At 39.4% G+C, this 22,139-nt stretch overlaps 2 protein-coding genes across 3 annotated transcripts in view; both read right to left on the minus strand.

Annotated features, from left to right (window-relative positions):
* SMYD3 (SET and MYND domain containing 3) overlaps positions 1 to 22,139 on the minus strand; it is a 743,226-nt gene that overhangs the window by 505,681 nt on the left and 215,406 nt on the right. The gene's annotated exons all lie outside the window — the stretch shown is intronic.
* On the minus strand, positions 11,271 to 12,463 carry LOC112624675 (DNA replication complex GINS protein PSF2). Its single transcript, XM_025385523.1, has one exon. The coding sequence runs from the start codon at positions 12,366 to 12,368 to the stop codon at positions 11,811 to 11,813; it is 558 nt and encodes a 185-aa protein (XP_025241308.1). The 5' UTR covers positions 12,369 to 12,463; the 3' UTR covers positions 11,271 to 11,810.

Raw genomic sequence — 22,139 nt, forward strand, 5'->3', positions numbered from 1 at the left:
CATTTAATTTTAGAAAACTTTTATTTTCTTAAAGATATAATCATTTATTATATTTACATATTGAATGTCTTCAATGACAATAAATATAGGAAGGTCATCAACATAACCCATAGAATTTAAACAATTACACATAAAATAATTGGTGTAGAAGTCAAAATTTTTTAAATGGTTAGCTCAGAAAATACAGAAAGTTCAAGACACATGAACTTACCTTAACAAAGAAAAACACTGCTTTGCTTCTATTACACTTCAAAAAAAAAAAAACAGTAATAAGAACAAAAAAAAAAATCAGTTCTCTGTTGCATGGAAGGAAAAATATATCATTTTCTCTTTCTGTGAGGAAAAGAGGAAAATCATATTTAAAGCGAATGACATTCTGTACAGATGGGCATAAACAGTACCCTCTGTCTCATGTACACCACATCCTTTTCTTATCACTCAGCTTTATTTCTGGCAATTCTCAAATAGGAGAAAAAAGTTACAATAAATCTGTTTGTAAGACCCATATTGTGTATAGGATTAAGTGAAAAATAAGCTGTTGAAATTCCAATACCTACTGATCTCCTTCTGTGGCCAAAGTTTCTCTAACAACATTCTGCTCCTTTTGTTTATTCTTCCACGTTCTCTTATTGTTAGAGAGGGCAACTGATTTTAAAAAGTATTTGATAGTATTAAAGCAATAACTTTATGCCAATTTTCTTTGTCACAGAACAGAATTAAATTTGAGGGCAGACGTTAGTAGATATAGAAGAGTGTATGATTTTTTTTATGTGTGTTTTCTTTGTAGAGTCCAAAAGCCCTGTGGATTGTTAGTGAAGTTCAGGCAGAATAAAGCAAATACAGGAACGACGACATGGTGGATAAGAATCCGATTTTAAATCTTGACATTGCTGGCGAATGAGAATAATGTGTTACTTATTTTTCACTCTATGACTAACAATTATTAAATATCTAATATGTACCAAACACAGTTCTGGACATATTCCCATATTCTAACTCGTTTAGTCTTGACAACAGTCCTTCTGAGGTAGGTTTTATTCCCCTTCATTTCAGATGACGAAATAAACTCGCAGACATTACTAATTTGGCTGATTTAGACAGACACAGTTTCAATTTTGTTCTTCCTTTCAATTAACATATATTTCTTATGTACTTTCTGCTTGTTCCAGGCACTATGCTTGGCACAGCGTTTACCATTTCTCTTTCTACTAAACCATATAACCAGTCTCTGACACCCAGCATGGTACCTTGGTCATAATAGGTTCTCAATGAAGGTTCACTGAATTATTTGGTTAATTTACTTGTCTCTATAAAATAAACATTTACATAGACATTTGGGTCCAGGTTTATATTATCTTAAAACATCTTGTAATTCAACACTAAAACATATATTTTAAAAATAATTTTAAAAAAGAGAAAATATTTCATTGATTACAGACATCTAGGAAACCCAAGTCAGGTGGCAAATACCGGCACTGAAAACTAACAGAACTATGGAAAGGAAGTGTGGCACAGCATGATGCACGTTCTCTCAACTTAGTATGTAAATAAATCATACATTCTTTAATTGTTTCAAGAATGTGTGATTTGAATACCTAATTCTATTACAGATACCACATGGGCATGGTCTTCCAATGTTTATGCATGTACTCAAGGCATAGTGCATAGGGTTGACCAAAAAGCAAAACTTAACATAAAAAAGGTAAGTAATGCATGGATTACTTTGTAGTCAAACACGGAAAAGGGTGAATGTCAGCTCTGCCATTTACTGGCTACCTTATTTTGAGGGAAGTTATTTCACTTTTCTGAGCCTGTTTCTGTACTATAAAATACACATAATTCTAACAGCATCTACTGTGCACTCAGAGATACGGTGACGACTAAATGACAGGACGTATGTGAAATATTTGGCACATACCCAGGTCAGAGTTAGGGCTCATTAACAGTTAGCTGTATATTAAAAGAGAAAAGTTAGGGAGGCTGGGAAATAAATTTTCTGGTAGGCATGAGGTGGAGCAGACTACATAATGATCGCCTTTGTTTTACTCTCTAACCTTTAAAGCTCCTTAGTATGCAGGAAAATGCCTGCTTCTGAGTGAGCTGATCTTCATACCATCTTATTTATCTTTCATAATTCAAAAATGCCCTCCTTAAAACACAAACCTACTTTTTCATACTGTCATTCAAAATAACTGCTTATGATATAACTTAATTGTAAAAATGGAAAAAGTATTGATTTCTTTTTGTATAATTCTATATACCTTCAACAAATTATGCCTTTTCATTTTCAAAGGATAATACCAATTCCTTCCAAAGGCATGATCGGACCTAAATAGTGGTTACTTTGAACATTTCCTTTAAGTCCCAGAAGAAGAAATTGTGTTAACCACTTCTTCATGTCTTAAGTGAAAAATGTGTAAGACAGTAACTGTCTTAAATAATTACATTTCTGCTTATTAGGTATAATTAATATTTTATCCCCAAAATACTTTAAGCCAAAATAATTCCTTAGATATAAGATGCCTACACAACCAACAAATCAAGCTTTTAATTTCTGAGTTCTAGCCAAAAGACCATATTGCCTAAGAAGAGCAGAAATAAATGTTTTTTGTTGCCTTTTTTAAAACTGTATAACCTATATACAGATAGAAGGAAACTCAGATTTCGAATACAGGCTTTGAGGGAAATCAAATGAATACAAAATTTATTGTATGCTAAGCAGTAACTCTTGTTTATTCTACACTTGAGACTGTATATTCTTTTTAAATTCATATATCCATTGTTCTGAATATAATCATTCAATACCGTCATCTTCCTAGGGGTCCAGTTTAAGCAGCATTCGAAGCAAGTAGTAGTAGAAAGGAACAAAGCATAAGCCACAGCAGTGCTAAAAATGTTGCAACTGATTTAAAAAAAAAAAAAAACAATTAGTTGGGTGCAATGGCTCATACCTATAATCCCAGCATTTTGGGAAGCCAAGGTAGGAGGATGGCTTCAGCCCAGAAATTCAAGACCAGCCTGGGCAAGATGGTGAGACCCTGCATCTTAGAGCTGATGAAAGATGGTAACTTTTCTGTATTTTTTCAATATGATTTTATTCTCACATATCAACAACATTCTAAGATGTCTTACAAAGAATAGCTTTTGTAATCCCATGGCCTCTAAAGCAATACAGTGCTTTATAAACATTCTATGGGAATTGCAGGTACTGTCTCCATAGCCCAAGAGTATGCAGTCTGAACCAAATCCCTTTCTGTCCACACCTTGAAGTGCTTCTTAAATTCCTAAGATCTAACTTGTTGCTTCTCTATTACCTGTTAGTGGCTCTGCTATAAAAGAAAAAGTGAAAGTAAATATCTACAAAGAAAGACAGTGGGGATAGGGACAACAATAATAACCACTATTTACTAAGTGCTATGTTCTAAACACTACATGGACTTTGTTACTTAGTTTTTGCAGTTCTCTGATGCGTACAGAATCAGTCTTATTATGAGATGAACAAATTTAGTTTCCAACTGATAATTGTGAAGAAATAAAAAACTACAGGACAGTTATTTTTAAATCAAAGGTGCATATGAAGAGAAGTATGCTAATGAAATAATCCTGCTAGTCTTTCTTTTTTGATTTTGTAAAATATTAATTGCTCTGGCACTGTTCTTTATTGACAATGGATCAGACTGAAGCTTCTGGTCAGTGTATCTTTGTTATTTTTTGAGACAGGGTCTTTCTCTGTTGACCAAGCTGGAGTACTAGGGTGCGAGCATAGTTCACTGTAACCTTGAACAGCTGGGTTCAAGTGATGCCACCTCAGCCTCCCAAGTAGCTAGGATGTGGGAGTATGCCAACATACCCAGCTAATTTTTGTATTTTTTGTAATAGACAGGGGTCTCACTTTGTTGCCCAAGCTGGTCTTGAACTCCTGACCTCAAGCAAACCTCCTTCCTTGGCCTCTCAAAGTGCTAGGATTACAGGCATGAGCCACTATAGGCAGTTCTGTTTTGGTTTTTGGTTTCTTTTTAAAGAAAAAATTCTCATTTTGTGAAGCGTGAGCCAGCAGAGAGAGACAAGAGGCTGACTCCAGAGAATCTGCAGTCTTCATTCTTGAAAAGCACATCTTTCAGGGATGATAGCTATTGGGATATTCACATGTCAGCAGCTCTCAATATAAATATAAAACAACAATAAAAAGTCAGCAAATCAGCAAGAGGAATAAACATGCCAGAAATATTGTGGGATCCAGTGACCATCACATATCTTAATAATGAGCTCATCATCCAGCCTGTATGAGCCTTCTCCTGTGGGAGCATCTTGATGAACCAAAGGATCAAGAGAAAATACTCCCGCAGTGCTTGCTTTTTAAAGTAGGATTATATGAAAGTAACTGAGAATTACTCCCATCCCCTTACATTGACAATCTTCCAGTTAATGAGAAGATGGATTTTCTCCCCAAGCTATTGGGTTTGAGAATCTTCTGTTGTGTGTTAGCTAATCTCTCATGAATGTTTTTAACACTGAAGGTCCTTGTATTTGCTATTAAAAAAAGCAGATGCAACTGACTTACTTCCTTAGAATTTTGAGCTTGCAATAATCTGTTCAAGATTCCACTAATCTTTTTAGTTCTTGTTTGCTGAACACCTGATTTTAAAAAGGAATCACACAAATCCCCTTTAACCACTCTTCCATTTGAGTCCATTCTTCATAGTCATCTACTAAACTTTGTGTTTACAATGTATCAAAGGTTATGATTCCTAGGAAGTTCAACTTTCTTTTTTCTGGAAAAAAACAGGGAAAGAACTCTATTTGGAATGTCATGCCCTATCCATCCATCCCATCTTTTTTTAATCGGGCAACTTTATATTCCTCCTACCAGGACCAACTCTAACGTCCAAACCACCTAACAGAATTAATAGTTTCTTCCTCTGTATTCCTAAAGTATTTTGTTCACATTACTATGAGAGTATTAATATATTGAGTATAGAAATGTTTTTGTATGCAGATAATGAAGTCTTATTCATCTTTATATGTTCAAACTGTACCTGGTACTCAGTGAAAGTTTGTTGAATTATTTTATTAATGTGATTCCAAATCCCTAAGTGATAATCTTATTTAAGGAAAATACTATAACACTGAATAGTCTTTGAAACGGTAATGAGAAATACTAAAATTAGCTGGGCATGGTGGCGCACGCCTGTAATCCCAGCTACTAGGGAGGCTGAGGCACGAGAATTGCTTTAACTGGGACCCAGGAGGTGGAGGCTGCACTGAGCTGAGATCGCACCAGTGCACTCCAGTCGAAAGAAAGAGAGAAAGAGAGAGAAAGAAAGACAGTAATGACAGAGAAAATACTTTTTCGATTAAAACCTCAGAAGACAGTATGATCCCAAGTTTTAAAATAAAGTAAACTGCAGAAAATAATATTTGTTTTCCTTTTCTTATTCACTTCCCACAGCTTCTTAATTCTCTCCCATTAAATCTTATTGAGGTAATTTTATTTATGGATAGTTATATCTAGTTTTATGAGCCTAGTAAATACCTTGCCCCAAAGTTACAGAATATTTATCTAGTACTGGATAATGCAAAATTCACTTTGAAACTTTTTATTAGAATATTTGCTTGCCTGATTAAAGATGGAATAGAGCAATATTATAATAAATTTGCACAGCCTGAATACAAAGGAGCTAAGAGATAACTGAATACATATATACTTGGCCAAAGAAGACAGACCATAATTATAAACATAGCCTAGATACATACAAAGCAAACAGTCATGTGTTAACATATTGATTGAAGGTGATGAACTGAAGTTTTATCAATTAACAAAACACTGCAAGCCATATTCTGGGCCCAAGTCTAAAAATAGAAAAAAAGGTATTATTTTATGGCTTATGTTATTTATGGTTATTTTATGTTATTTGATTATTCCCAGTCCATAGGCACATCCTTAAAATTTCATATGAACACTTTGGGGAAACATTTTAAAATTTTCATTTAATCTTACTCCTTGCCCTCAAATGCCAGCAAACTGTTCCTGGTGTATGGAAAACAGACCTTACCAAAGAATTCACCGTTTACATGTGAAAGCCTTTGCTTGGAATTCCTCCCCATCTCCTGTCACCCTGTTGAAATCCTGTCATTCCTTAAGGGTCGGACATTGTGCTTATGTATTGTCGACCACATCTTCTGAGTCTGTCTTGCAGCCCCTTCCTGGATTATAACTCTAAGGCAGAGACTGCACCTTAGGTACCTGAGCATACTGTTGCATGCTCAACAATATTTGATGAATTGAAAGTAGGCTTTTATCAATTCATAAACATAATCAATTATTTTATCAATTCCAGCTCATTTCAACAGATTTCTATGCCCAAAGTCTAGGGTCCTTTGTCTTTGTTCTGTCAATCCCTAAAGAAGCAAGGTAATTTCTGCCTTTTTCTATGAGCCCGAGAGAGGACAGGCCTCACTCATTCACCGTTCCCCGGTATGCAGTAGTGTAAAATAACACACACTGAGTCCAAGGTATCCCTTATCACCTGGGGACTGTATTGTCAGAGGTGAGTGAACCAGAACAACTCCATGTTGAATAGGCGCTGGGTGAAATGAGGCTGAGGCCTACTGGGCTGCACTCCCAGACAGTTAAGGCTTTCTAAGTCACAGGATGAGGTAAGAGGTCGGCACAAGACACAGGTCATAAAGATCTTACTGATAAAACAGGTTGCAGTCAAGAAGCCGGACAAATCCGACCAAACGCAAGATGGCCACGAGAGTGACCTCCGGTCGTCCTCACTGCTACACTCCCGCCAGCGCCATGACAGTTTACAAATGCCGTGGCAATGTCAGGAAGTTACTCTATGTGGTCTAAAAAGGGGAAGCATGAATAATCCACCCCTTGTTAAGCATATTATCAAGAAATAACCGGCCGGGCGCAGTGGCTGACGCCTGTAATCCCAGCACTCTGGGAGGCCGAGGCAGGCAGATCACAAGTTCAGGAGATCAAGACCATCCTGGCCAACATGGTGAAACCCTGTCTCTACTAAAATACAAAACAAAATTAGCTGGGCATGATGGTGCGCACCTGTAGTCCCAGCTACTTGGGAGGCTGAGGCAGGCGAATAGCTTGAACCCAGGAGGCAGAGGTTTCAGTCAGCCAAGACTACTGTACTCTAGCCTGGTGACAGAGTGTGATACAGAGAGAGAGAGAGAAAGAAAGAAAGAGAGAAAGAGAGAGAGAGAGAGACAAAGAAAGAAAGAAAGAAAGAAAGAAAGAAAGAAAGAAAGAAAGAAAGANAGAGAGAGAGAGAAAGAAAGAAAGAAAGAAAGAAAGAAAGAAAGAAAGAAAGAAAGACAAAGAGAGAGAAAGAAAGAAAAAGAGAAAGAGAGAGAGAAAGAAAGAAAGAGAAAGAAAGAAAAAGAGAGAGAGAGAAAGCAAGAAAGAAAGAGAAAGAAAGAAAGAAAGAGAGAAAGAAAGAAAGAAAAAAAGAAAGAGAGAGAGAGAGAGAAAGAGAGAGGGAGGGAGGGAGGGAGGGAGGGAGGGAGGAAGGAAGGAAGGAAGGAAGGAAGGAAGGAAGGAAGGAAGGAAGGAAGGAAGGAAGGAAGGAAGGAAGGACCCAAAAAAAGGGGCAACCAGCAGACCCTAGGGCTGCTCTGTCTATGGAGTAGCCAATTCTTTTATTCCCTTACTTTCAAAATAAACTTGCTTTCACTTTGTGCTCTGGACTCGCCCTGAATTCTTTCTTGCACCAGATCCAAGAACCCTCTCTTGGGGTCTGGATCGGGATCCCTTTCCTGTAACATATTTCTCTGTCCTGTAACAATATCACTGTTAATAAAATGATCCAAACTTCATCACCACAAACCCAATTAACCTGAAGTAGCTGAAGAGTAAAAAGTTACAGGTTCTCATTACTAAATTAGAATCAGTAAAGAATAATAAGCATGTAACTAAATCTAATTAATAAAATCTCCCCCTTTTCCATCCCACTAAATGCCAGTAATCCCACTGTAATCCCACCATACCATCTAAAATATATGCTTCAAGGCCCAGGGTTAAGGCCCAACTTCATGAAGCCTCCCAGTTTCCTTTGTTTTCTCTGAAACTGACTGATACCACCCTTTCCAGATCTCCCACTTTAGTTAGTAGATCTACTAACAACATAGTAAGAGTCTGTGTTAGTAACTCAATAAATACTGAATTGAATGACTTCTATGTTATCACTTTATAAGAATGAATATAAAGATTAGCTGTTGGTGATAGAACCACAATTAGAATCCTTATCTGTCCAATTTATACTTTCATACTCTTTCCCCCATATTCCAGTATGACCCTGGAATTTATTCCGTCAAATATTATTGTTTTCTGTTTCTTTTTTTTTTTTTTTCTTTTTCTTCTTGTCTTGAGACAAGGTCTTGCTCTGTTGCCCAGGGTAGAGTGCAGTGGTGCAATCACAGCTCACTGCAACCTCACCCTCTCGAGCCCGAGCCATCCTCCCACCTCAGCCGTAAGTAGCCGGGACTACAGGCACATGCCATCATGCCTAGCTAATTCTTTTTTAATCTGTTTTGTAGAGAAGGTGTCTTCCTATGCTGCCCAGGCTGGTCTCAAACTCCGGACTCAAGTGATATTCCTGCCTCAGCCTCCCCAAGTGCTGAGATTCCAGGCGTGAGCCACCACACCCAGCTGTCAAGTATTATTCTTGAGTGACTTTGTACATGAGGTTTACCTTCCCAAGAACCATGCAGGTTCCTGAAGAATGACCTCCAACACCAGAGACAGATTTTTCAAACTGAAATGGTACTCAAGTTGGTTAATTTCAACAGATTGTCTCTTTTGCTAGGTCATTCTCAATAAATCTTGGTTGAATACATTAATAACATTATGACAAACAAAGATTAACTTCAGACCCTGCCCTCTTAATCCCTGAAAGAACTGGACATTAGCCCTACCCACAGGAAGACAGTGACAGAATTTTCTTTAAAAATATATATAGCATATTATATGAATTAACATAATTATTTATTCTTGATGCCATGCATTTATATCAAACCATTCCTTTCTCAAGGCCTAGATGCATCCAAAATCCTCCTAGATTGAAACTCTGTTTTCATTTTTTATTGCAATAAAATATGCATAAAAAACTTACTATCTTAACCATAGTTAAGTATACACTTTAGTGTTACTAAATCCATTCATAATGTTGTACATCTTCACCACCAACCATCTCTATAACTCTCTTCAACTTGCAAAACTGAAACTCTAAATTCATCACGCAGTAACTCCAGTTCCCGCCTTCTTTCTAGCCTTTGGCAATCACCATTCTACTTTCTGACTCTAAGATTTTGACTACTCTAAGTATCTCATGTAGGTGGAATCATATAGTATTTGTCTTTAATGTGGCTGGTCTATTTCACTTAGCTCAATATCCTCAAGGTTCGACCACGTTGTAGCCTATGTCTTAATTCCCCTCCCTCTTCATGCTGAATGATATTTTATGATATGTATGTATGTACCACATTTTGTTTTTAGATAAATGACATGAGGGTCGTGACTACATTTCAGTCACTGTAAATAATGCTGCTATGAACACTGGCATACAAACATCTCTTTGAGATCATGCTTTCAATTATTTTGGGTACATACACATAAATGGAATTGCTGGATCATATGGTAATTCTATTGTTAAATTTTTGAGTTCCCGCCATACTGTTTGCCACAGCGGCTATATAGTTATACACGCCCACGCAGTGCACAAGGCTTCCAATTTCTCCACATCCTCTCCAACACTTACTTTCTGGGGTTTTTTAAATAGCAGTCATCCTAATTTGAGTGAAGTGGTATCTCACTGTAGTTTTGATTTGCATTTCCATCTTGATTGGTGATGCTGAGCATCTTTTCATGCGCTTATTGGTGTATCTTCTTTGGAAAAATATCTACTCAAGTCCTTTGCCCATTTTTGAATCGAGTTGCTTTTTCATTGTTGAGTTCTTAATTATATATTTTGATATTGATCCATTATCAGATATAAGGTTTGCAAATATCTTCTCCCATACTGTGGGTTACCTTTTAACTGCTGACATTGCCTTTTGATGCACCAAATTTTTTAAATTTTCATAAAGAACAATTTGTGTATTTTTTTCTTTAGTTGCCTGTTCCTTTGGTGTCATTCCCAAGATACCACTGACAAATCCAATGTCATAAAGCTTCTGCTCTGTGTTTCCTAAGAGTTTTATAGTTTGGGGTCTTACATTTAGGTCTTTGATCCATTTAGAGTTGATTTTTGTTTAAAAAGTGACATAAAAGTCCAACTTCATTTTTTTGCATACAGATACTGGGTTGTCCTGGCACTATTTGTTGAAATGACTGTGTTTTCTCCATTGAAAGGTCTTGGCACCCCCATCGAAAATCGTCCGACCATATAGGTGAGGTTTTACGTCTGGACTCTCCAGTCAATTCCATTGGTTTCCATGTCTGTCTTTATGCCAGTAACACACTGTTTTGGTCACAGTAGCTTAGTAAATTCTGAAATCAGCACATTGAGTCATCCAGCTTTGTTCTTTTTCAAGATAACTTTAGCTATTTGGAGTCCCTCAAGATTCCATATAAATTTAAGATTTTTTTTTTCTTTTTCTGCAAAAAAAAAAACATCATTCAGATTTTGATAGGGAAAGCACTGAATCTGTAGATGCCTTTGGATAGGTAATGACATCTTAACAATATTAAATCTTCCGATTCATGAACATGGAATATGTTTCCACTTATTTATGTTGTCTTTAATTTCTTTCAGAAATGTTTTTCTGAATCTCATTGTATACGTTTTTAACCTCTTTGTTAATTCCTAAGTATTTTATTATTTTGGATGGAATTGTTTTTGTAATTTCCTTTTCAGATTGTTCACTGTTTGCATACAAAAATGCAACTGATTTTTGGGTATTGACTTTGTATCCCACTACTTCGTTTAATTCAATTATTAGCATTGATAGTTTTTTGTGGAATCTTTAGGATTTTCTATGTGCAAGATCATACCATCTATGAACAGAGATAATTTTACCTCTTCCTTTCCAATTGGTATGCCTTTTATTTCTTTTTCTTGCCTAATTGGTCTAGCTAGAACTTCAGTAGTATGTTGAATAGAAGTGGTGAAAAGCAGGCATCCTTATCCCATCCTCAATCTTAAAGGAAAAGCTTTCAGTCTTTCGCCACGAAGATGTTAGCCATGGGTTTTTCATATATGGCTTTTATTATGCTGAAGTAGTTTCTTTTTTTTTTTTTTTTTTTTTTTTGGGTTGGGTTCATGTTTATTGTGCATCAGGGCTCAGAGGAAAAGCACTGGTTAGCATTGTTAGCTGCACCATCTGCCATCCTTCCCTGTGAGCCACCTCCGGGAGAGTCCAAATTCAGCCCAAGAAACCAGGATTAAGAAGGCAGAAAAAAGCTGTGGGCCACATGGCCACTCCTGCTGTATCTATACCTACCAGTCACTGAACACTTGCCCGAGTGTGACAGATTCCACGCAGGAGACCCATGTGGCTCTGCTAGGGAGAATAACTTATTTGCCTAAAGCTTTTTTCTTTCTCAAAAGGGGGAAAAAAAAAGGCTGGTTTCTAGAAACAAATGTGGAATTGAACAATGTTCCAGGGAGCTAAGTTTTAAGGACTAATCACAAACTTGTTGCTTCTCCAACAATGTCTTGAATCCATTCCTTGCACCATCACATGTTTTTCATGCATTCAAAGTGTTTCTAGAGCTCCAGAACCACGAGTACCTCATCACGTCCTGAGCACTCACATCCCCCGGCAAGCCGCCCGCACCAGGCCTTTCTCTAGAAGTCCTGAGACTGAGTACTCTCCGAAGGCTGGAGGTTTGTGCGGAGTTTGTACATGTGGTTGAGTGCTTGTGTGAGGAAAGTCCCGCTGGTGTTGATCTCCATCAAGGTCAAGTTATCCAGCTTGGCATGTGCCTCCTGCTGTCTCACAAAGCTGTCAGCAGACACTCGGAGTTTGGCTATACGAGTGTCCCACATATCCTTGACCAGGGTCCGGATTTCATCTGCCTTCGGGATGTTGTCTGAAGCATGATTTAATAGGAGCTTGGTAAGTTCCATGTAGTAAGGGCTGGGCATTGGGGTAAAAGTTTCTTCCTTTCGTTCATGATCCCTCATCTTCTCCAACTTTTCTACGTCCATCCACTCTGGAGGGAGCAGGCGACATTTCTGTCTTTGTTTCAGGTTAATTGCCAGCCACAGGGGCACTTCCACTGGTAAACCAGGGTTAAAAGGCCCCAGGTCCCCCCCAATGAGGTAGATCTTGTCCAGACTGAAGTTGGGGATAATGGTAACCAGCTCCTTCTCGGCGAGGAACTCGACCTCGGCAGCGTCCATGGCGGCGCGAGCGGCAGGCCAGAGCCTCACAGTGACCTCGGGCTCCTCAGCGTCCGGGAGGAGACGCCGCGGCCGCCGTTTTCCCGCCACGGCGGGAGCCCGCCCCTGAAGTAGTTTCTTTTTATTCCTTATGTGTTCAGTGATTTTATCATGAAAGGGTATTGAATTTTGTCAAATGATTTTTCTGCATCAATTCAGATGATCATGTGGGGTTTTTTTCCCCTACAATCTGCTTATATGATATATTACACTGATTGATTTTCACATTTTGAACCATTCTTGCAGTCTGGGAATAAATGCCATTTGGTCATGGGGTATAATCCTTTTAATATGCTGCTAAAGTTGGTTTGCTAGTGTTCTGGTGAAAATTTTTACATCAGTGTTCACAAGGGATACTGGTTTGTAGTTTTCTTTTCTCATACTATCTTTGTCTGGCTTTGGTAACAGGGTAATGTTGGCCTCATAATAAAAGCATTAGGAAGTATTTCTTCCTCTTCAATACTTTGGAAAAGTTTGAGAAAGTTAGTATCAGTTTTTCTATAAATGTTTGGTAGAATTTACCTGTGAAGCCCTCCAACTCAGGGCCTTTTCTCTGTTGGGAGATTACTGATTACTGATTCAATCTCCTAACTAGGTATAGGTCTATTCAGATTTTCATAATTTTGTCTTTGATGATTTTTTATTTCCAGATATGTGTCCCTTTCATCCAGGGTGTTCAATTTGTTGTTACACGACTGTTCCTAGTGCCCTCCTATAATCCTTTTTCTTTCTGTATAATTGATAATAATGTCTCTGCTTTCTTTTTTTTTTTTTTTTGAGACAGAGTCTTGCTCTGTCTCCCAGGCTGGCGTGCAGAGGCACAATCTCAGCTCACTGCAGCCTCCACCTCCTGGGTTCAAGTGATTTTCCTGCCTCAGCCTCCCGAGCAGCTGGGATGTACCACTACGCCCAGCTAATTTTTGTATTTTTAGTAGAGATGGGGTTTCACCATGTTGGTTGGCCAGGATGGTCTCGATCTCTTTACCTCGTGATCCGCCTGCCTCGGCCTTCCCAAATGCTGGGATTACACACATGAGCCACTGCACCTGGCCATCTTTTTTTTTTTTTTTTTTTTGAAACAGAGTCTTGCCCTTGTCGCCCAGGCTGGAGTGCAATGGTGCGATCTCAGCTCACTGCAACCTCCGCCTCCTGGGTTCAAGCAGTTCTCCTGCCTCAGTCTCCCAAGTAGCTGGAATTAACAGCACCCACTACCACACCCAGCTAATTTTTGTATTTTTAGTAGAGACAGGGTTTCACCATGTTGGCCAGACTGGTCTCGAACTCCTGGCCTCGTGATGCACCCACCTCCTTAAGTGCTGGGATTACAGGCGTGAGCCACTGCGCCTGACCACTAATCTTTCCTATTGTTTTTCTATTCTCTATTTCAGTTAGCTCTGTTCTAATGTTTACTATTTCCTTCCTTCTGCTAGCTTTGCATTTAGTTCTTCTTTATCTAGTTCTTTCACTTTAAAGTTAGGAAACTCACTAATTTTGGCATTAACTTCTTTATCAGATGTTTTAGAATTAGACCTATCAATCATGTCATACTTTCCTCAGATTCATAATTGCATGATGTAATAATCCTGTGTATTCAAGTCAAAAGACACAGGGACTCTAAAGCAACTTCTTCATGCTCTGAAAGCGTATTATTCTTTCCTTTTGTCTCTATGTGTCCTAGAGTCATTAGACACACAACACGGAGTTTCAAGGTTACTGTTAGAGAGCATATCGTGAGTCTAATGGTTAATTGCTTCCATATCATCTGAGTTTTACAAACCTCTGATGTATTCTTCCTTTGGTTTTATTGTTCAAAGCTTCACATCTGGGCTTCTTACAATGCCTGATTTTTATAGAAAGAACGCAGTCATATAATAAAAAACAGTGATGTGAGCACACAGACATTCAACCCAGTGTTTTATCTGGGGCTCTGCTCCAGGCCACTGCTGCTGAATGCTGTGGACTCCGTTCTCCAAGTGTGCATATTTGTTTTGTGCTTTGAAATAGCTAAATTATTATATATAATTAAAACACAGAACTTTAAAAAATTCTGTAACTCAGGATTTTCACTAATTCAGGTTGAGTCCCTCTATCCAGTCCAAACTGATCCAAATTTTCCTGACTAGCCCTTAAGAACCTGTGAAATAAAATGCCTCCTAACAGACACAGGCCGTCTGAAGGTCAGTCAAATCCCACGGGAATACGACATAAAGCATCTTTCCCGGACAACAGAGAGCCAGTAGCTAAGGTCTCAGCCTTGTTCCCCTCATCTCTGCTTGGATCAGAATTCGGTTTTTCAAATAATGTAAACGTTAAGCCAAAAACACAGGCAACACTCTACGGGGTCAGTGCTGGGACGAAGAATACCACACTTTACGGCTCAGTGCTGGGACGAAGAACACCACACTTTATGGAGTCTGTCTTGACGATCGTATTTGTGCGCAAAAACTCAACGACGGCTGTGGCTGGGACACCTCAGAGTTGTTCCTGCTACATTCATGTTCATCCTTTTGATTTTTGCATGAAGATTTGTTTGAGAATTTTTAAAACTGTATATAAAGACATTTTTAGGAAATGTGAGCTGGTGTCCTCCTCTCATTCCTTAGAACCAGACAAGAAGGTAGCAACAGTGAAGACAAAACACAAAGGGCAAGAGCAGGGATGGGCAATTGTTTTCTACAAAGGGCAGGATTCACAGGCCAAACCATCTTTACCACAACTACTCAGCTCTGCTGTGTAACGAGAGACAAGACGTGATACATACATGAATGGCATGGCTCATTCTGGCACCCAGGCTTGTCGTTTGCCTGCTCCCGGCCAACAACAAAGATACTGAGTCTGATGCCCAAGTTCGAATACTAACTCTGTTTTTTACTAGCTGTGTTAACATCGGCAAGTTATTTAATGTCTCTAGTGTAGTCTGATGCCCATGTTTGAATACTAAGTCTGTTTTTTCACTAGCCGTATTAACATTGGCAAGTTCTTTAATGTCTCTAGGTCTCAGTTTCCCAGCAAAATGGGGGTAATGAAAGTACTAATCTCATATGTCTAATACGGAGATTTGCATATAAGCCAATGTGTGTAAAGTGATTGGCACATGGTAAATATGTTTACTACATTAATATGTGAGCAAATATACATTAAACAGGTGTCATTTTGTGAACTTGTAAACAGTTGAAATAACGCATTCAGCTCAGGCAACTTTGTTTCAAAAAAACAAAGTGCAAGGTTTCAGAAAAGAAGATATACAAATGACCAGTAAGCCTATATATAAAACACTCAACATCATTCATCAAGGAAATGCCAACTAAAACCACAGTATAATGTCCATGCACACGATCACAATGGCTAAAATTAAAAAGAGACCACATCCAATGTTGGTGAAGATGTGCAACAACTGTTGACTGGAATGCATAATCATTTTGGAAAATAGTTTGGCTGTATCTTATTTTAACATGGAAAAACAAACAAACATCACCAACAACAACGACGACAACAAAAACGCTCTTACATGACCCAGCAGTTTCACTCCTGGTATTTATCCATGGGAAATCAACCATATGTCCACCCAAAGACTCATACGTGAATATTCACAGCAGCTTTATTCATAATACCTCATCAGTGGAGACAACACAGATGTTCATCAGCAGGTGAATGGATAAACAAATTGTGTTATCCCAATACAGACTACTTCTCAGTAATAAAGAGGAGCAAACTACCGACACAAACAACATGGATGAACCTCAGAATCATTATGCTAAGTGAAAAAAGTCAGGCCAGAGTCTATAATGTACAGTTCCGTTTCTACGAAATTCAGACACAGACAAAAGTCATCTATGATACAAAGCAGATCAGTGGTTGCTGCGGTCAGAAGTGTAGGAGGATTGACACCAAAGGGACATATGGCAACTTTTGGGGTGATGGAAAGTTCTGCATCTTGATTGCCATGATAATCATCGTATATTATATTCATGGTATACACATTTGTTAATATCCAAAGTATATACTTAAAGTTTATTTAAATAAAAAGGTACAAGGAAAATAGAAATGAGAAATGGAGTACAACTGCAAGCAGCCAACTTTAAATGTGAGTAAGGAGCTCAGCACAGACCAAACCAACAAGTGGGATTTTCAAGGCCTCAGGTCGGCCTGGAGGCCCACAAATGCTGTGAATGTGAAACCCAGGAACAAATCTCCTGGGCTACTCTCATGTATGTTAACTTCCCTTTCCATCTCACCTCTGTGTAAGAAAAAAAAAAAAAAAAAAAAGCTGGGAAGACAAACTTTAAGTTGGCCCCTCCCCAAGACACCCAGCTACCCCCTTGGGCTGTTAATGCTTTTGTACAATCCCCTCCCCTCGCCCCTTCTGTATGGGCAGGATCTGTGACTTGCTTCTTTCTAACAGAATACGGCAAAGGTGTATGTCACTCCTGCCAATTACATTTTATAAAACTCCATCTTGCCAGCAGATCTGCACTAGAACCTCTTCTTGCTGACTTAATAAAGTACATGGTCATGTGGGGAAAGCCTACATGGCAAGGAACTGTGGGTGGTCTCTAGGGACCGTGGGTGGTCTCTAGGACCATGGGTGGTCTCTAGGGACCGTGGGTGGTCTCTAGGACCGTGGGTGGTCTCTAGGAACCGTGGGTAGTCTCTAGGGACCGTGGGTGGTCTCTAGGAACCGTGGGTGGTCTCTAGGAACTGTGGGTAGACTTCAGCCAAAAGCAAGCAAGAAGCCAGGGCCCTGAGTTCTACTGATGCAAGGAGATAAATTCTTTCAATGGCCCAAGTGAGCTGGGAAGTGGCTTCTTCCCCAGATTTCCATATGAGAACACAGCCCAGATGAAACCTTGACTAGAGTTTTATGAGACCCTACATGGAGGACCCAGCTGTGTGTGGACACTTGACCCACAGAAATCATAAGATTAAAAATTATATGCTGCTTGAGGTTACAACGTATGTGATAATTCATTATACAAAATAAAAAATATAGACAGAGGAGAAGATACCTAAATGGTTAAAAAGAAAAAACAATACAGCCAATAAAGTCGGCATTTTCAGAACACAACTGCTAGGCAGAGCTGCCCGACTGTTGTCAGGATCATGCAGCAACTTCTTTAACAAGTAATGCTGCCCTGTGCTCCTTCCTGACACCGTGACAGGAGCAGCCACTCCAGTCCAGCATCCTCTAGGCCCGGACGTGCTACTACCCATGAATCACAGACTTCACCACAGTTCTAAGAGCACCGGAGAACAGCACCTATGGTCCTTTAAAGCCAGTGCCTTATTCCCTTCTGTGGAGACACACACCCCTTGGCTCTAAGTGGCCCCAGTGGACATGACACAACAATCCCAAAGAGCCACGTAAGCTACAATGTAAGACTGTTGAGACCAGCTGGGCACGATGGCTCACACCTGTAATCCCAGCACTCTGGGAGGCTGAGGCGAGTGGATCACCTGAGGTCAGGAGTTCAAGACCAGCCTGGTCAACATAGCGAAATCCCAACTCTACTAAAAATATAAAAATTAGCCAGGTGTGGTGGCGTGCACCTGTAATCCCAGCTACTTGGGAGGGTGAGGCAGGAGAGTCACTTGAACCCAGGAGGCAGAGGTTGCAGTGGGCTGAGATGGCATCACCTTACTCCAGCCTGGGTGACAGAGCGAGACTCCATTTGAATAAAAAAATTAAAAATTCGCTGGGCATGGTGGCTCACACCTGTAATCCCAGCACTTTGGGAAGCTGGGGGGGGGGGGGGGGGGGCTCATCTGAGGTCAGGAGTTCGAGACCAGCCTGGTCAATATGGCGAAACCCTGTCTCTACTAAAAGTACAAAAATAAGCCGGGCGTGGTAGCACGCTCCTGTAAGCTACTCAGGAGGCTGAGGCAGGAGAATGGCTTAAACCCGGGAGGCGGAGGTTGCAGTGAGCTGAGATCACATCATCATCATTGCACTCTAGCCTGGCGACAGAGTGAGACTCCTTCTTAAAAAAAAAAAAAAAGAGAGAGAGAGAGAGAGAGATTGTTCAGACCAACGGTTACGTGCATGGGGTTCTACTCTACAGCTAAAGAGGAAGTGGGATGCAAGACAAAGGCAGTTATTTAACCTCTATAACATATTTAGCAGGAAGCCCAAATACGCAGGGAATGTTGAACAGGGAAGCACAGAGTAGGGAGAGAAAGGATGACAGTGTAGTACCATGGGGAAGAACAATCCAAGAAGTGTGAATTGCTCTGCCAAGGACAGCCCTGCCTGTGATGCATCACACAACTTCTCCATAAAACCAGGGTTTATGATCCTTAAGGCGTCTTCCAGGTCTAACAGTCTATCATTCCACATTATATAAAAATCTTTAGTTGAACAATTATAGTACCTTGGGGGGAAAAGTGTACTAAGGCACCAAGAAAACGATTTTATCTGCTAAGAGTACTTATTGGTGGTAAGGAAGATTAGCATGCAGAATTCTGAGTTTAGCACACAATATATTCTTAGGATTTGGGAGCCTAGTCTTATAAATGTGAACGCCATACATTAGATTGCAAAGAAAAGGCCATTCATATCCACTAAGATAACAAAGGAATATATATAGTAGCATGAGGTGATTTAACTTGAAGTTTAATGTCTGCAAGTAATCATTTCATGTTGTTTCTTATACCTATAACTTGGAAAAATTGACATTTCATATGCAAGCTATAACTAAAACTAACTTTTCTTTATAACCAGCTAGGAAAAACATAGGCACAAAGCGTTGTTTTATAAAGCCTACCAAGTAACTAAGATCAAAGAAATGCACATGATGCAGTCAGGCTTTTTCTAGCGCTTGTCAGTACAAACCAGTTAGTGGAGTAAATCAGTTTGGCTGAAAGTCCTATGCTGCCATGTGCCAGACAAGAGAGCTAAGCTATCCACAGTCCATAGTTTATCTTGTCACTAATAATCTTCATCATCTACTTAAAAATCTTAGAGAAGCTGGGCACAGTAGCTGCTTGGGAAGCTGAAGCCGGAGGACTGCTTGAGCCCAGCCGTTCAAGTCCAGCCAGTGCAACACAGTGAAACCTCCACCTCTTTAAAAGAATGTTAAAGATACCTACCTAAATTTTTGGCAATCTCCTACTGTAGCTTGAAATTTTAAAACTTACATTGAGACTGTACATTTCAGTTTCTATTATCATTCCACTTTACAGAGAATTAAAAAAATACTGTGCTTGCAACTTAAACTGGTATTAAACTGACCCCTGCTGGCCTCATCTTTTCTGTTTCTGCATTTATCAGATGCTGCAAGACCTAACTGCATTCTACAGTTAAACCTGTATTTGATCAGGCTGCCACCTCACAAAAAAAATCGTGGGACAAAGATGGATAGTTGCACCAAATTCCAAATGGAAGGATGCCTTCCTCAGACCTTTGTCTATTTGCAAAAACCTAGCAATTAAAATCATACTAATATTCCAAACAAGTCTCTCCTACAGCCTATGAATTTATTCTAAAACCGAATGCACTCAATAGACATATACAGATTTCTCAAAGACTGCGGGCAAGCAAAGATTCTTCTAATCACAGCACCTGCCCTCCAGGTACTTACAGGCATTTACGAGTCATTGAAAAGATACATTTGAGAATTCAATTCTAGCATAAGTTTGGACACCACACAGGTGAGAAGGAAGTGGGGTCCCCATTGAGCCCGTAGTAGAGCCTGCCTCACTGGCACCAGGTCACTTGAGATTCATTATGAAATGGCCCAGGAAAATGTGTTCTCTTCCATCTTTGTGAACTCACTGTGCTGTATGAATCATAATGGCTGCGATTTACTGGCAACCTACTATGTGCCAGAGACTATGGTTAGGTGCTTTCCATACACTGTCACATTTACCCTACTCAGGAACTCTGTGAGATAGCTGCTTTTATGCTCAAGCTTGTTTCATGGGTGAGAAAAGCTCTGTTAGAGCTTTTTCTTTTAAAGAGATGTTTCTCCTCTAAAAAGCAGCAAACACCTTGAGCACAGGAAATTATGTTATTGTCATCTCTGTATCCTCAGAACCTCGTATAGCTCAGTAAAGGCACATAGTAGGTACTCAAAACACGTCTGCAAAACATACGAATGAAAATATTATTGAATGAATACAGCTACAAAATACATACTATGGGCATCATCTATGCTTAGGCACTCAGAAAACAGTGGAGGAAAAGAAAGAAGAGGGAAAGGCTTTGATTCCTGAGCACAAACACCCTTACGTGACTATGGAAAGAAAAGAAGAAGCTCCGAGACATAAGTAAACAGAATACTATGTAAATACAGCTCACACTACTAGTCAATTCAAAATCAAACAGAAAAAGGACTTCTAAATCAGAGGACAACGACACACTGGTGCTGGGCTATTGGAAATGAAACCTATTAAAGAAGAAGAAAGAGGAGGTAGAATGTCGTTAAATTCCATTCTGTTTTCATAACGTACCTACAAAACCAAATGATGTGAAAACACTTCTGCAAGACGGGGACTATGTGAATCCAGTGTTAAAGGTCCAGATATGTATACTTTATTTACGTAGATCATGGCACAGTAGGAAAGACAGAATATAAAAACAAATACAATGTAGAGGTCTAAAAATTCTGTTTCCTGGTCAGGTGCAGTGGCTCATGCCTGTAATCCTAGCACTCTGGGAGGCCAAGGTAGCAGGACTACTTGAACCCAGGAGTTTGAGACCAGCCTGGGCAACATGGCAAGACCCTCATCTCTACATAAAAAAGAAAAGAAATAAAATTAGCTGGGCGTGGTGGTGCCCACCTGTAGTCCCAGGTACTGGAAAGGCTGAGATGGGAGGATCGCTTGATCCCAGGAGGTCAAGACTGTGGTGACCTACGGACCAAGGTGGCATGGCTGTGCTCCAGCCTGGGCAACAGGGCAAGACCCTGTCTCAAAAAAAAATTTTTCAAAAAATAAAAGCTGCATGAATTTTTCTTTTGTTTTGCTTACCTATCATTATTTTTCAACATCTCTTTTCTTGATACTTCAGACAGATGAAGATAAATGAAGTACAGTAGTTAACTTCTTTGTTTGGATACAAAAAATCTTTTGCATCAACAATATTGTTACGTAAGCACTTTCAATGTTGCTTCTAGCAGATGAGACTTCTGCTGCAACATATGTTATGGGGAAAAATGATAAAAATTTATTCATGACTAGAATAACTGAACAGTCAACAAAATCTGGCTAGAAAATGTAATAAATCAACCTGGTTTGTTGCAGTTGTTAATTATCTAAAGTAAACCGAAGATCCAATCTCCCACTCCAAACAAGAGTAAATAATCCCAGATTCTCAGCATTGCCAATACTTTCTATATCATCCTACCACTGCTACACACTTATTCCTTGAGAGTGATCAGAACTTAACTTCCTCTGCCTGCACCTTCCCTGAGACAGTAAACGCTACATAAGAAATAAGGAGCTCTGAAGGCTCTTCTGCTCCACAATGGCACCTCAAAAATCTAAAATTTACTGAAGGAGCATGTAACCCCCATAGAAAATAAAACAGTGGTCAAGCTTTTGGGATCTGGATTCAGGATTGCTTGGGTTCACACCACAGTTCTACAGATATAATCTTGGGCAAGTCATCTACTTTCCTAAAGCAGAGATAATAAGATTACCAAGAGTGTAAAAGTGAGTGATCATATGTACAGAGCTTAGCATTTTACCTGGAACCTAAGTGTTTGATAAGCATGAGCTGTTACCATTACTACA

This window comes from Theropithecus gelada, chromosome 1, assembly GCF_003255815.1.
Source record: "Theropithecus gelada isolate Dixy chromosome 1, Tgel_1.0, whole genome shotgun sequence".
NCBI lineage: Eukaryota > Metazoa > Chordata > Mammalia > Primates > Cercopithecidae > Theropithecus > Theropithecus gelada.

Bases quoted from the DNA above. Each gene is read 5' to 3' on its own strand.
- LOC112624675 (XM_025385523.1), bottom strand. From the start codon at position 12,368: ATGGACGCTGCCGAGGTCGAGTTCCTCGCCGAGAAGGAGCTGGTTACC.